Source organism: Leishmania martiniquensis, chromosome 33, assembly GCF_017916325.1.
Source record: "Leishmania martiniquensis isolate LSCM1 chromosome 33, whole genome shotgun sequence".
In the NCBI taxonomy this organism is placed as follows: domain Eukaryota; phylum Euglenozoa; class Kinetoplastea; order Trypanosomatida; family Trypanosomatidae; genus Leishmania; species Leishmania martiniquensis.
The window spans coordinates 219,285-234,216 of NC_090168.1; the positions used below are offsets into that span (position 1 = coordinate 219,285).

General features: G+C 61.4%; 4 protein-coding genes across 4 annotated transcripts; all 4 read right to left on the bottom strand.

Annotated features, from left to right (window-relative positions):
• Positions 1-1,209: 1,209 nt before the first annotated feature.
• On the bottom strand, positions 1,210-2,307 carry LSCM1_02536 (uncharacterized protein; the record flags this gene model as incomplete). Its single annotated transcript, XM_067320119.1, has 1 exon — positions 1,210-2,307. The coding sequence occupies one exon, from the start codon at positions 2,305-2,307 to the stop codon at positions 1,210-1,212; it is 1,098 nt and encodes a 365-aa protein (XP_067175494.1).
• A 2,361-nt stretch (positions 2,308-4,668) lies between these two features.
• On the bottom strand, positions 4,669-5,718 carry LSCM1_02537 (uncharacterized protein; the record flags this gene model as incomplete). Its single annotated transcript, XM_067320120.1, has 1 exon — positions 4,669-5,718. One exon carries the CDS (start codon positions 5,716-5,718, stop codon positions 4,669-4,671), a length of 1,050 nt encoding a protein of 349 aa, XP_067175495.1.
• A 665-nt stretch (positions 5,719-6,383) lies between these two features.
• LSCM1_02538 (uncharacterized protein) lies at positions 6,384-11,300 on the bottom strand (the record flags this gene model as incomplete). Its single annotated transcript, XM_067320121.1, has 1 exon — positions 6,384-11,300. The coding sequence occupies one exon, from the start codon at positions 11,298-11,300 to the stop codon at positions 6,384-6,386; it is 4,917 nt and encodes a 1,638-aa protein (XP_067175496.1).
• Positions 11,301-12,323: 1,023 nt separating this feature from the next.
• LSCM1_02539 (uncharacterized protein) lies at positions 12,324-12,932 on the bottom strand (the record flags this gene model as incomplete). The annotated part of the gene is made up of 1 exon (XM_067320122.1): positions 12,324-12,932. The coding sequence occupies one exon, from the start codon at positions 12,930-12,932 to the stop codon at positions 12,324-12,326; it is 609 nt and encodes a 202-aa protein (XP_067175497.1).
• Positions 12,933-14,932: the final 2,000 nt, after the last annotated feature.

The following is a 14,932-nucleotide window of genomic DNA, read 5'->3' on the forward strand; positions in this document are numbered from 1 at the left end:
CTACACGCACCTGAGAAACAGACACACAGACACACACACACGGCCATCCACCTCGCCCTAAAATCACACGCACACACACATATAGAGAGAGAGAATGCGCACGGACAGTGCAAGGGCGGCACAAGAGAGAGACGTCGCAGTGAACACCACGCAAAAGGGTGTGTCTGAGAGACGGGGCGGGGCAAAAAAAAGAGGGAGAGGAGAAGGGGAAAGCAGTAAACCACGTTTCGCTAAAAGCGCCACCACACACTGCGAGGGCAACAGCGAAGGGAAATGGGCAACCACCTCACATGAGCCCCCCTCCTCCCCGACCCCTTCAGCGAGCGAAAACGCCGCCGCTCGCCTCAATCTCACGCTTTCCTTCTCGTCCCCTCTCCCTGGCGTTAGGCTCGCACTCGCCTTGCCATCATGCCGCTTCACGGTGCATCGGCAATGGTGGGGGAGAAGCGGAGCCGAAAAAAAAAAGACAGAAAGAACGGGAGTAAGAGAGCGTGACGGAGACGAAGAGGGAGCAACGCTGAGCATTGAAGAGAATACAAGAGCGCTAACGCTGCGAAACAGCAAAGAATACAGAGACGCAGGAAGAGGCAACGCCTTTGCGTCGCTTCACCATTCGTGAAGAGCGTGAGGTGAAGTGAAGCGGAGGGGGGCACAGAGACACACACACACACGCACGCCCTTCACCCTCACACAAAGCCATCAGTGCGCCGCCAGTGCTATAGCAAAAAGTCAAAAAAGGGGGAGGAAGAGAGAGGCCCTGCAGCGCCCATCGCGGGGGCGGGGGGGGCAGGTGTTGACGAGAAGCGAACGAGAATACGCAAACACCAAAATAAGGCAAAAAAAAGCTTCGAAACCGTGGAAGAGCCGACCGGCGAGAGAATAAGCAGGAGGGACTAAAGAGCGCGCACCTCGATGCGCCGCCTCTTCGCTCCCCACCACCAACCCTCTCTTCCGCCTCACGCCCTGGAGCGCCAGCACGTATCTCGCCCAACGGCGCGCCCCTCACCCGGAGCTTGTCTTTTAGGTGCACGGCTGCTTCCCGCCCTTTTTGAGCAGACGCAGTGGCGAAGCTGCTCGGTAAAAAAAAGGCAAGCAACAAATAGGGAAGCGGATGTTTCAGGGGAGTCTGCTTGCCCCCTCCTCCCCACACACACACACACCGCAACCACCATCTGCCGCCACCTCCCCGCCTCTTTGTGCCCAGGCCGTCTAAGAGAACGTCCCCGTAAAGTACCCTGCAACTCGTTTGTAAACACGACCCTTCGCAGAGAGATAATGAGCCTGCATGTCCTTCGGATCGCGGTTCATCGCCCGCACGTAGGCCTTGACGCTGTCCTTGAACGCGAACTTGGCGCTGATCAGCGGCTTCACGTCCATCTTGCCAGAGCTCAGCAGGCGGATGATGCGCGGGTACACGTTGCGGTAGCGGAACGCCGTCTGGAACGTAATCTCCTTCGCCTGCGCCATCACGATGTCCACCGGCACGGGATCCACCGGCATCCCCACGAGCACACACGTCGCGCCAGGCGCCGAGTGCTCGTAAATCAGCGGGAACGCGGACGCCGAGCCGCCGCACTCGAACACAACGTCGCAGCCATTGCCGCCCGTCGCCTCCGCGACAGCGCGCTTCAGCTCGCCCTCCTTCGACGTATTCACCGCGCGCAGACCAGGGTAGCGCCGAACGATCTCCAGCCGCTCGTCGCGCGAGCCGCAAACGATCACCTCAGAGCACCCGCCCGCGAGCGCGGACAGCGCCGTCACGATCCCGATCGTGCCGCAGCCAATCACGAGGCCCACGTCGCCGGGCTTGATGCCAGCCTTCGTTGCCGAGTGCATGCCAACCGCGATCGGCTCGCACAGCGCGCCCTCCTCGTAGCTCACGTTGTCCGGCAGCTTGAAGCACAGCGCCGCGGGGTGGATGATGGTCGTCGACATGCACCCGTGCACCGGCGGCGTCGCGAAGAACGTCAGTTCGGGGTCCAGGTTGTACAGCCCGCTCAGCGTCTGCGCAGAGTTCCAGCGCGGGATGCCCGGCTCCAGCGCAACACGGTCGCCCTCCTTCAGGTTCTTCACCTCCGCGCCCACCGCCACAACCGTGCCGGACGCCTCGTGGCCGAGGATCATCGGCTTCTCCACCACGAAGGGGCCGATGCGGCCGTGCTCGTAGTAGTGCACGTCGCTGCCGCAGATGCCCACGCTGTGGATCTTCACCCGGCAGTCGTTCGGGCCGAGCTCGTCGCGCACATCCACCTCGCGAATCACCAGCTCGCCCTTCTTCTCCAGCACAAGACTCTGCATGAGCACCATTTTCGACGCGCAGGGGGGAGGGGGGGCGTGTTGAGAGGGGGGAGAAAGACGGTGCCCTCGCGTCTTATGAGCGGCGATAAGGCTGAGAGGTGATCTAAGCAGAGCCGCCGATACTGAACAACTACTGTGTATCTTACGTTGTTCTTCCAGAGAAGGGAGTAAGCGAGGTGATGGGAAAGAAGCGAAGTGGTGAGGCTACGCGCGTAAATGCGGGTGCGAGACGAAGCATTTTATAGCACCTGTCCGTAGTCTCCAGTCTACCCTTAACTCTACATATTGCTGCGTAGATGAAATCCCACTTGCCTTGCGCAAGCAGGGTCACCATGTTGGCATGCAGACAGCACCACACAACTGCGAAGCAGCAGCTGAAGCGAGAAGTGAGGGGGAGGGGAAGAGAAGAACAGTGCAACAAAGCCCCATAGTGCGAGGCAACCTTGGAAGGACAAAACGGGGGGAAGTAGCGGAGGGCCTCCTCCCTCCCCTCGCCCTGTCTCCCCCTCCCATGAGCGCTCTGCGGTCATTTCACCTCCTCCATTTCACTCGTGATTATCTCCTTTCTTTTTTTCTTTGTTGAGTGTGCACCGCGTGTGTGGTGGGTTCCGAACGGGACAGCTATGTCCGGACTGCCCTAGGCTCTCACCAGCCACAACGGTCACGGTCACGGCGTCTGGACGCATACGCCTTCGTTCGGCTAATGGAAACGAATGTGCTGCTGTGTCGCGGCACTCTACTGCGCGCATGTATATATATATATATATGCGTGTGTATGTGTGTATATATCGTCGGAAGAGGGGGAGGAGGCAGGGGAGGGGTACATGGGCACCCAGCGCGCGCGCTCTCTTGTGGGGGGGGGCGGTAGACGACTGGGGTAAAGGGACGGAAAGCGAAGGGAAACGAAAAGGAGGAGGCAGCTGCGGCGACCGTGATGAGCGCAGACAACTCCTCTTTCGCCCAGCGTATCCTCATGAGCGTAAGCGGCAGCAGAAGGGTGAAGAGAAGAGGATGGTGACAGGAAGTGAAGAGGGAGGAGGAGACGAGTTGACCGGGGGAGGAGGGCTCCGAATATATAGAAATTCACATATACGTTAACGGAAAGAGAGCGGGAGGGAGGGAGGGAATGGGACGGAAGGGAGAGGGAAAAGAGCGGAAACGGATGTGCGCGGGGCGGCGAACATCCGTCGGCCATGCGCAAACGACACACAGGCGGGGGGAGAGGGGGCAGAGAGAGAGAGACGTCTCGCCGAAGATGAACGCAGAAGCATCTTACAGGAATCTTCTCGCTTCGCCACCCTCTTCAGCTGTCCAGCCGGCCCCCCTCCTTTCATCAGTGTCCTTCCAAGCATCCTTCGGCCGCGCCGACGTCACCGCTAAGCACGAATACGTGAGTAACAAAAATAAAAACGCGCCAAGAACAATCCGCTGGAAATGGAAACCAATACGTTATCCTCTTGGTGTTGCCTTCCCCTCTTCCCTCCTATGAGAAGCCCGGGCACTTGCGCATAGAGGGAGGAGGGGAGGGGGCACAGCAGCAGGCGCTCCGTCATGGACGGGCACAGGAGAAGAGGGGCCAGCTCGTCGTAAACGGGGAAAGGGGAGAAAAATGTAAAACGAGGAGGCAGAGTTTCTTATACATAACGGCGCACACACACACACACGCCTCACCAGGCGCGAGCCAGACCACTGCAGCAGCCCTCTGAGTTACTTCGGCAGGTCCCCCAATACGATGGCACAGCACCTCCCGTCTCACACCCGTTCCTTCGACAGTCGCGAGTGTCGAACGGACAAAAGAGGGAGAGGGGGGAGAGGGACAGCCACGGGAAATAAAGAGGTGAAGAAGCAGGCACTCGGCAACGAAGTGTGTGTATACCAATCTACGGGTGTTCGGGTTATACAGTAAGGACGCGCACGCGGCGCTTCTCGAAGTGCCAATGGTGCTCAACGGAGTCTCCGCGCGCGCGCGCCAGTCTGTCGGTGGCTGAGGAGAGGGGGTAAAGGGGGAAGCGAAGTGTCACGACGGCAAAAGTTCAACGCAAACCGCTTTCCTTTCCTCACGCAACGGACGAACTGCGCCGAGCGATTGAGCGTCCGCAGCGCTGCCGCTGTGGCCGAGACGCCGGGAGGGTGGGGCACGTGAAAGCGCACAATGTGCGCACACATCGGGGGGAGGGGGGCGGAGAAGAGGGCACGAGGGAGAGGAGGTAAGAAGAAAGGGAGAGCGAGAAAGAAAAGGGGAATGTTTTTGGATAAGCACTAGAGAAAACACTGCGCACAGCAGCGCTGTGTTCGCATGAATGGGTGGACGGCAGACAGAGTTAGGCCGGAAGGGTGGCATCGACAACGACGGCGTAGCGAGAACTGGTACTAGTTCTCCATCTGAATCATGATCTTCATGTCCTTCGGATCGCGGTTCATCGCCCGCACGTAGGCCTTGACGCTGTCCTTGAACGCGAACTTGGCGCTGATCAGCGGCTTCACGTCCATCTTGCCAGAGCTCAGCAGGCGGATGATGCGCGGGTACACGTTGCGGTAGCGGAACGCCGTCTGGAACGTAATCTCCTTCGCCTGCGCCATCACGATGTCCACCGGCACGGGATCCACCGGCATCCCCACGAGCACACACGTCGCGCCAGGCGCCGAGTGCTCGTAAATCAGCGGGAACGCGGACGCCGAGCCGCCGCACTCGAACACAACGTCGCAGCCATTGCCGCCCGTCGCCTCCGCGACAGCGCGCTTCAGCTCGCCCTCCTTCGACGTATTCACCGCGCGCAGACCAGGGTAGCGCCGAACGATCTCCAGCCGCTCGTCGCGCGAGCCGCAAACGATCACCTCAGAGCACCCGCCCGCGAGCGCGGACAGCGCCGTCACGATCCCGATCGTGCCGCAGCCAATCACGAGGCCCACGTCGCCGGGCTTGATGCCAGCCTTCGTTGCCGAGTGCATGCCAACCGCGATCGGCTCGCACAGCGCGCCCTCCTCGTAGCTCACGTTGTCCGGCAGCTTGAAGCACAGCGCCGCGGGGTGGATGATGGTCGTCGACATGCACCCGTGCACCGGCGGCGTCGCGAAGAACGTCAGTTCGGGGTCCAGGTTGTACAGCCCGCTCAGCGTCTGCGCAGAGTTCCAGCGCGGGATGCCCGGCTCCAGCGCAACACGGTCGCCCTCCTTCAGGTTCTTCACCTCCGCGCCCACCGCCACAACCGTGCCGGACGCCTCGTGGCCGAGGATCATCGGCTTCTCCACCACGAAGGGGCCGATGCGGCCGTGCTCGTAGTAGTGCACGTCGCTGCCGCAGATGCCCACGCTGTGGATCTTCACCCGGCAGTCGTTCGGGCCGAGCTCGTCGCGCACATCCACCTCGCGAATCACCAGCTCGCCCTTCTTCTCCAGCACAAGACTCTGCATGAGCACCATTTTCGACGCGCAGGGGGGAGGGGGGGCGTGTTGAGAGGGGGGAGAAAGACGGGGGATGAGAATATGCGTGAAAGACGAAAAGGAAAAAACAGAAGGGGATGGCTGTGTGCCGAGCGGAATAGAATAAGAAGAGGCGGGGAGAACTGGCCGCGGCTGTGAGGTGCTGGAGCGTTCAACTGAGGAAGCGTGGGCGCGTGCCGGCGGGTACCCGCGTGCGGGGAGGCAAAAGGGGGTGGACGCATAACGGAAGGCGGGGAGGGAGAGAAGAGATGGTGAGTGGAGCGTGCGTTGCAGCGTGCACAGCTGAGGGGCTGAAGGCGAAGAACAGAAACAGAGAGAGAGGCCCCGCCAACGCGCGCCGGCAAAGGCGGTGGCATTGGTCAAAAAAGTGTGAACCGTCTCGTCAGCCAGACAGAGAATCCGACATGCGTACGTGTGTGTGTGTGTGTGTGTCTGTGCAGGTTCTCCCAAGATGGCGTTCCGTGTTTATCTTCTATCGTTTCGATTAAGCAGGCGTGCGTGTGTCGGTAGTGACAGAGATTCGCGTGCAGGCCAACCTGGCACCCTTTTACTCCTTCGGCAGGGCTAGGCGACAGGACGGCGCATCCTCTCCCTCCTCGGCCCGTAGTTCGTCGGCTGTACCGGCCCGTACCTCTTCACGCAACTTAGGGAATCACCGACTGCACGCCCGACTGGTGGAGCGCCTGCACATCGTCGGTAGAGAGCCCTGTGCACCCTGCATAAGATACGAACCGAAGAGAGGTGGATGTCGCCAAGAAATCTAGGCGACCATGTAAAGTCAAGCTCTCCATGTTGAGCACCCGCAGCCGCGGAAGCTTTTCGACCCCCTCTAACGCGCTCGTGGTGGTGATTCGTTGGCACGCCTTCACAGAGAGGTAGCGCAAGGCGCGGCAACCGCCCGCCAAAAAGCTAAGCGTGCTCACGGCGGTAGAAGAGAGGTCGAGATATCGGACGCGGCGACCCTGCTCGATCCCCTGCACACCCTCCGCACCCAGCGCAGCGGCACCGGCGACAGCGAAGACTTCGAGGGAGGCACACTTTCCAAGACGGCCCACTCGGGTTAGGGTGGGGCATCCGTTCGCGACCAGCTTGCAGAGCTTCGGTGCATGCTGGAGACCCTCCAAAGACGTCGGCAGTAGTTTCGTACAGCCCTCCAAGTAGAGCGTCGTAAGCCTCACGCAGTCGGCGAGGAAGTCGACGTCCGTGATGGATGTGTGAGAGAGGGAGAGAATTTCCAGCTGGGGAAGGGCCTGGATGCCTTGGAGGCCATCGACATCGAGATGCCGGCAACCGCTCAAGTCCAGGGAGCGGAGCGCACGGCACCCCCCGCCGAAGTTGGCGACCGTCGAGACGTTCGTTTCTCGTAGCAAGAGCTCGGTGAGAAGGGCGGCGGTTTCCAGGCCCATCACTGAGGAGTGTAGCACGCGCTTGCACCCATCCACCCGCAGCACGCGCAGCGCCGGGGTCTCCGCAAACTGCGAGAGAGCGCTCACTCGCGTGTACTCCATCGCCAGCCACTCAAGGCGAGGCAGATGCTCGAGCCCCGCGACGGAGCTGGAGCTGATGCCGTTGCATCGGGTGAGGATGATGCGGCGCAGGCTGTGACAGCGAGCAAAATTCTGCAAGTTCCTCACCTCCTCGGTGTAGCAGAGTGAGAGCGTCTCCAGGTGCGGCGCCCTCTCAACACCGCGCAGCTCCTCCGCGCGTTCAACGCCGCTCCGGGGCACTATCGCCGACGACGGCAGGAGAAGCGATAGCCGGCAGGCGTGCAGCAGCAGTTCGCGCAGCGCGGGGCAGTTGCCGAAAAAAGAGCAGTCGTCGATGATAGCCTTCTCCAAGTGGAGAACCTCCAGGTGAGGAAGCCGTTCTACCCCACGCAGAGCGGAGCAGGCGAGCGGCACGTCAGAAACAAGATGGAGCTCTCGCAAGACGAGGAAGCGATCGATGTGAATGCGGCGCAGGCGCGGCACGTCAAGCCACAGCACCTGTAGCGCTGGATACACGGTAGCGGTGACATGGATGTCACCCAATCCGGCAGAACGGAGGCTACCTCCAGCACGCTCGTAGCCGCGAACGCTCACATAGAGCTCTCGCAGGCGCTCCAGTGCCGGTGGCACCTCATCCTCGTCGCCCTCCACGCGTGCCTCACGGTTCACGTCACAGAAAAGTGGTGCAACAGCTTCCGCCACGGCGCCTTGGAGGCTCAGCACCTGCAGTGGCGCTGTGAGCATAGCAGCTCGGGTCGTCGACGCGCCCAGTACCTCGATTACCTCAGTGAGGTCGTGCGGTGGGCCATCGGCGTTAACATCCGGCGCTGCCCCTTCTGAGGTGAGAGGTGTCGATGGCTGCACGGCCACATTCAAAACCAGCAAATTCTTGCGATCACGCAGCACACTCACGCACCATCGCCACGACGCCGCCCATCCCGGTGGCAGCAGGGACTCCGTCACGCTAAGGTGAAGCTCCTGTAAATCCACAAGGCCGCCACCCTCGCTGTCAGGGCACAGCTGCTGCGCCAGCCACGGTATGTGCTGCTCTGTCAGGTGCAGCGCAAGAGGCCGAGGCTGCGGGCCTGATGCGTTTCCAAGCATCCGCCATGGTGGATCGATGTCGTTCATCCTACGCACTACATCACACCGCTTGTTGCGCCACTCCTGCAGGCGCACGCGAAGGTGGGACTCCACGGGTGCTCCGCTACCTGCATGCCCGACTTCACCGACGGCCGCGACGCGCACGAGCCCCTTCCCACTGGCTTTGCCCGTACTACTCATCGATCCATCTTCGGCGGAAGCCAGCTTCGTCATGGCCGCACCGCAGTTCTCCTCCGCCCAGTCATCCTCAGGCGAGATCGCCGAGTCGGGCAGCAGAGGCGGGCTTGCTGCAGCGCCATCCTCCGCTCCGGGTAGGGTGCCGGTGACGTGCCCCATTCTGCAGGCACCTGCCGCCGGCGATGCGGCAACGGCTGCGGCGGTAGTGCACACAAAGTAGTCGATCTCGTCGTTCACAGCCCGCGGTGGCGCCGAGGGTGACCGCACGAGCAAAAACTCCGCAGCGCTGGTGCAAATTGGCTGGCGAGGAAGGCGGTGACGGTGCTGCAGCCATGCACTGGTCCACCTCCACACCTCTTCTCTGTCCAATCGAGTCTTGCGTGTGCACAGGAGATGTGCCGCCCCGCTAACATCCTCCACAAGGACAGGCAGCGATGCATGACCGTAGTGAGGATGATGCTGAAGGGCGGTGTTTGGGCCCAGACTGCCGCGCCTCTCCGCCTCCCGAGGTGGGCGGATGATGGGGATGTCCACTGACGCTGTGAAAATAGACGATCCAGCAACGGCTCTGGCGGGCATCGAGTAGAGGGCCACCTTAGCGTAAGGCTGCGCGGACAGCGTCACATCAGCGCTGCGCGCGCTCTCTCGCGAGATCGTACGGACGGCACTATCGAGTAGCTTTCTCGTCGCGCTGAGTGCCTCGGTAGGCTGCGCCTCAGGCATAGGCGTAGATGGCGGTGTCAGTCGCGAGTCATTCGCGCCGAGGGCGCTGATACCTACCGCACCTTCCGATGCTGTAAAGGCTCGGCTCGATATGCCCTCGCGCCCGCCAGTGCCGTCGAGGCGGTTGCCCATAGGCCGCAGCACGTCGCACGCAATGCCGTCGACGCGAATGCGCGGAGTCACGTTGCCACGACCGGAAAGGCGAGGCAATACATAAGTGTGATGGGAGCATGCGAGGCTATGCAGCCACCCCTCGCGCCACGCCCAGTCCAGCAGCAGCGATTGCCGCTGGCAGTCCAGCAGGGCGCTGCCATCCAGCAGGCGCTCCTTCATGGCTGACGCCGGTCGGTGAGGCGGGAGTTGCGGTGCAAGGCGTGCGACTGATACGCTTCCAACGTACTGCCGCTCTCGCCCATCCAAGCGCGCATAGGCGTCCCGCATATTAGTCTCCGGGCCGTTCTCCCAAATGAACGGGCAGACGTCCCTGGCCATCTTTGTCATCATCCACTGCCACCCCCGCTGCTCCAGTCGGCGCCGCGGCGCAGGGGCCACGGCGCGCAGCGCGGCGCGGGTCACATTTGGAGAGTCAAGGTAGTTAATGATAGCATCCCAGGCAATGTCGTCGCTCCTGTGCGCGGCATGCACCACTAGCGGCGGCTCTTGCCGCGCACCTGGCGACGAGTGGCTCGCCTCTGTCGCCGCAGCGAGAGCCCGTTGGTGGGGCACCACCGGCAGGTAAGCGGCAGCATCGAGTTGCGAGGCAAAGCCCTGCACCTGCCGAAGCACCAGCTCCTGGAGCTGTAGCGGCACCGTAAGTTCCCCAGATGCTCCATTGAGCTGCTGCAACACAGCTGGCTTCAGTGCTCGCTGCGCGTTGATGTACTGCCCGAACAGCCTGCAAAGAGCGTTGGCTGGTATGGGCGGTGAGAGGTGCCCATTCATGAGCACCTCCTCAGCGGCAACGTGAGCTCGTGTGTGAGCCCCTGCACCCTTGGTCACCCTGTAGGGCTGCGACGTCGGTGCTTGCTGAGGTGGTGGCATCGGCTGGGACGCGAGTCCCGAACAAAGAGTGGCTGGAGCATAAGATTCGCCAAGGGTGGAGAGGGCCAGGAGCGACTGTTGCCCCGTGGAATCCAGCGTGTCATTGTCGCCACCGTCACGCAGCTGCCGCTGCGTCGGCAGCACCGTGCTTCTGGCCTTGGTGAGGTGCAGCTGCTGCGCAGCCGTTGGCGCTCTGCCGATGTGTCTGAGACTACCCTTGTGGATGCTCTGCGGAGCAGATGGGGTCTGTGAGCTGAACGGTGACGCCGTGCCAGCGGGGATGTCGGGGGGCGTGAAGGTGTACGCAGTCGGGAGCTTGTTCTGCGCATCGCTTAGATGCTTCCTGTACAGGGGCGGTTGTGAAGAGTGCGCCGTTTCGGAGAACAATCGGCGATGCCCTTTTCGCTGCCAGGGCACTGTCGACTGTCTCATGAGCGCTTTCGCGGAGCCATCACCTTGCTCTGCTTCACGTGATGGCGGCGCCGGCAGAGCCCGGGCTGGGCTTCCCGGGGTGCCCTGCTGCGCGCAAGGCGTGGAAGCGGTGCTCTTATGTGGCCCCAATGTCGCGGCAGCAGAAAGTGGGGTGCGACTCGGCCATCTCGCTTGCAGTGACGCCTCTGCCGGTGTCCACGACATGGGTGTGGCCGCGTTTGCTGCAGCGGCCCCCGATCCTGCAAAGGATGTGGCATGGCTCCCAGGAGCGATGCTCCATGACGCAACAGCACGTCCAGCTGCTACGCCAAAGGACGAGGGCGTTGGCATCTGACGCAGCGAGAACTCATTTCCCACCCGCCGCTGAAGTTCCACAAGGGCAGGCACGGCCGCTGTCAACAGGTCGTCGGCGGCGATGTCATGCGCCGGCTTTAGCGCAGCCAGCGGCGTGAGCGAGGGCGCGGCGCGAGGAGAGGCGTCGATGGGGGCGGTAAAAACCGATGGGCTTTCAGGCGTGGAAAACGTTCTGTGGGTGAGGAATACGGGTGCAGCGGCACATGGGAGACCGTGTGTGGGCTCGGAGGGGGACGTGCTCATTTTACGCGGGCGGTAAACGAAGAGGCGCGACGCTGGCGAGGGGGTGGGGGTGGTGCTCGAGCGAAACGAAGTCTGTCCATGTGCGGCGGCGGGGTGGCCCGACGGTTGGTGAGTGTGAGTGCGGGGTACGTTTGCCTCCCTCTTCGACGTTGGTGTTTGCCCGCCTCCAATGGGCGGCAAAGATGTTCGTGGCGTATTCACTGAAAGAGATGGGAGGGGAGGGGAGGTGAAGTGAGGGGGGGCGGGGCATGGGTAAGTGAGGGACTCTGCCGACCTAAACAGGAAAGCAGACCAGAACGCACACACTTACACATCAGGAAGAGCGAGAGTGTGTACGCGACGCGATGACTGGGCACCCCCGCGTTTAGCGCCTCTTTCACAAGTAAAGCAGAGGTGTCGGGCTACCGGCCATCTTTGCGGCATGTAGGGCGCGATGAAGGTGGGAAGAACGGCGTAGATGCTGTGACACTGGCACAGGAGAGGAGGGCGTGTCGCGGCAGTCCGCTGATAGGGAGTAAGAGAGGCCGACACACGCTCCCGCGTGTGCCTATGCTCGACGGTGTTGTGACGACCTGGAGGAAGGGACAGAAGCAAGCAAAGAACGGATGGAGGAGGAGGGAAGAAATGGACTGTCCGAGCACGCGGTGTTGGGTGCAGACGCTGAGGTCACTCGCCGTGGGCAATGACCCTCTCAGGTACTGCGATTACGTCCGCATGAACAGTAGACAGAGGCGAGACGGAGCGCAGAACCCCGTGCGCCGGCAACCTCACCATTCTGCGCGCGCGTCGCTCACGGAAGTCGTGGCACTCGACAAAGGTTCGGACGGCTGCGGCTGCTCGTGCCTACCCAGCTATGTGGCACGAATGGCTGCATTCTTTAGAGATTTTCTACTGACGTTGTGAAGGAGCGCACCACCGCCGGTGGCTCCCTCGCCTTTCTCCCTCATCTGCAGGGCGAGAGAGGGAAGGGCGAGTAGACACTGCCGTTATGTTGCCCATACCAGCGAAGCGGAAACATTATTCTTAGTAAGCATCGCATTCGTGCCTTCGACGGCTCACCAGCGTCAGCCGCTGCTCCCCCGTGAAGACTACCGTCCCTGGGCCATCCACCCGCAACTCCGTAAACCCATCCAGCCCCAGCCGCACGTTCAGTTGAGTGGCGATATCTGTCGGGCACGGCAGCAAAAACGTGCCTGGCAGCCCTGCTGCCGCGTTGTGCCGATGCGGAAGGAGGGAGGCGACGGAGCGCGTGGACGAAGGGTCGGCACCCGTGGTGGCGGGATCGCTTTTGCGAAGCTCTATTGGCGGGACTGTAAATGTATGCGCGTTGGAAAGCCGCTGCACATCTAACGGGAAGCATGCCACCACATACTCTTCTACCTTTTTATTGGCTGTTAACGTGCGCACGATCGCGCGAACGGAATGCACAGCCGCCGCAGGTGTGATGCCCCGCGACGCCTCAAACACTCTCAGCGCCTCCAACGATGATGGGGGAAGGTATGCTAGGTGCGACAACCGAAGATAGCCACTGACGTCAAGGGAGGTATCCAATGCAGTCCACCGGTACGGTTCCCCCTCCTGCACGGAAGCCTGGAAGAACGTCTCGCGCTCCGCCACCACAACCCTCCTCATCGAGAGAGCGGAGAAGGTATGCGAGAGCGGGAGGAATTCACCTTAGAGGTGTGTGTGCGTGTGTGTGTGTGTGTGTTTTCCTTTGGTGCAGGGCGAGCGTGTCTGCGTGCGAAAGAATTTTGTTGAAAAAAATAAAATCCGTCGCCCCATGCGCTTCGACCACGCCCGGTGCGATTCCACCAGCTCGGCGCCTGCCAGAGTAAAGCAGAGGAGGGGAGGAAGAAGGGTACCTTTTCAGCGAGAGTGCGGAGAAGAGGGAGATGCAAGGGGAGTAACGCCAAGTCATGTGCACCGTCGCCCCATACTGCTTCATAGAGGGAGACAGCGAGAGCGAGCGCCAGCGCGGAGGAGCGGGTGAGCGACAGAGAAGAAAAGGGGTCATCTGAGCAGCGCGCGAGGGGGCGGAAAGCGAGAATGGGTGGCGTGCGCGCATTTGAGATATCCATGACGAGGTGTCAGACTACCGGCGCCGTTTTCTTTGTCGGTCGATTGTGTTTGGGGGCAGAGCAGCAAGCGCCTCTGCGCACCGCGTCAGTGCCAACATGGGTGGCATCGGCGTCCACCTTTCTACACATACACACACATACACATTCGACAGTCCCAGCCCACAATCGGCGGCACGGCAAGTAGCACGCAGTGTCGCGTCAACTTTCTGTAATCTTCCACAAGAGGGAGGCCCAACAGCGGCATGATATTGTTCTCCAGACACCGGCAGAAAGCAACAGAAATGAGGGAGGGGGGGGCGAAATAGAAAGGAGAAAGGGAAGAGGGAGGAGGCAACGTGCGTGGGCGTCTCAGCCAACACGAGCACCCTGCGCGTGCCCCTTCCCTGACCGCCCGTCTATTTCGCTACGCCTCCCCCCATTCGCCATCGCCCCCTCCCTTGGTGATCTATCGAACGCGTGTGAAGGGTACTATGTCCGTGGTGAAAATGTTGAGGTGAGAGGCACGTACAGGTGGGTGCGCTCTTTCGTTCTCCTTACCACCCCCTCCATCCGGGGGAGCATCTCAGCCGCACAGACGGGAAAGCAACTCAGAGCAAAGGACACGATGCGCAGCACTGTCCCCGAGCCTTTCCACTGCGCCAAGTCAGCCATGCGCGGCTGCATCCTGTGAGAGGAGCCGCTGTCACACACACACACACAGAGAGAAAAACGTGCCACAGAAGGGGTAGATGGGCGCAGAGACTGGGATGCGCACCACTACGCGCGCAAGGTCTGAAGGATCGCCAAACGTGACGTACCAGCCGCGCCGCGTCTCTGCTTGAGCTGCAGAAAACTCATCCACACATGCACGTCGCACCGCCCAACCGTGACTTGGGTGCGCATCGAGGGACCCAAGCAATGTAATGCAGTAGAGGAGCGCGGCGCACGCATTCGCGCCGTTATGTGAGCGGCCAGCAGTTAAAAGGAGAGGATCCCGTAAACTACGCGTTCGCCACAGGTGATTAGAAAGCTGCCGTGGAGCAGAGTGTGTGCGCACGTACGTGTTCAGACAGAGGAGGGAGGTTTCACCGCGTGCGCGCCTGACTTGATGCTCAGCCAGAGACCTTCCCCTGAAACGGTGGTCTTCACCTCCCATGCTCCTCTTGAACACGAAAGCATCGGTTGAAGTATTTTCGAGCCCCGCGGCCATTACCTCCCGTTGGCTCGCCTGCTCACCTTTGTTAATTCCCTGACTGTGGTAAAAGAAATACTTCTCTTTCAGCATGTCCATCTTCCCTGCTACACAGCACACCAGCGCAACGCCGCTTCCCCTCTCCATCCCCGCGCCGCCCTCTCGCAGGCCCGATCCCCTCGCGCAAGGCAGCCGCGTACACACACACACACACTACAGCAGCCCGCAAGGGCTCTGTCATCCGAGCATCACCGCTGGCACAAGCTACACACACACAACGCCTCGCAGCTCGCCCCGCAGCTGGCACACACCATGCCGGCCGCCACATACAGCGGCCGCCCGCGGGGGCGGCTCAGGCCCCTCACACAAGTCGGCACTGCGGC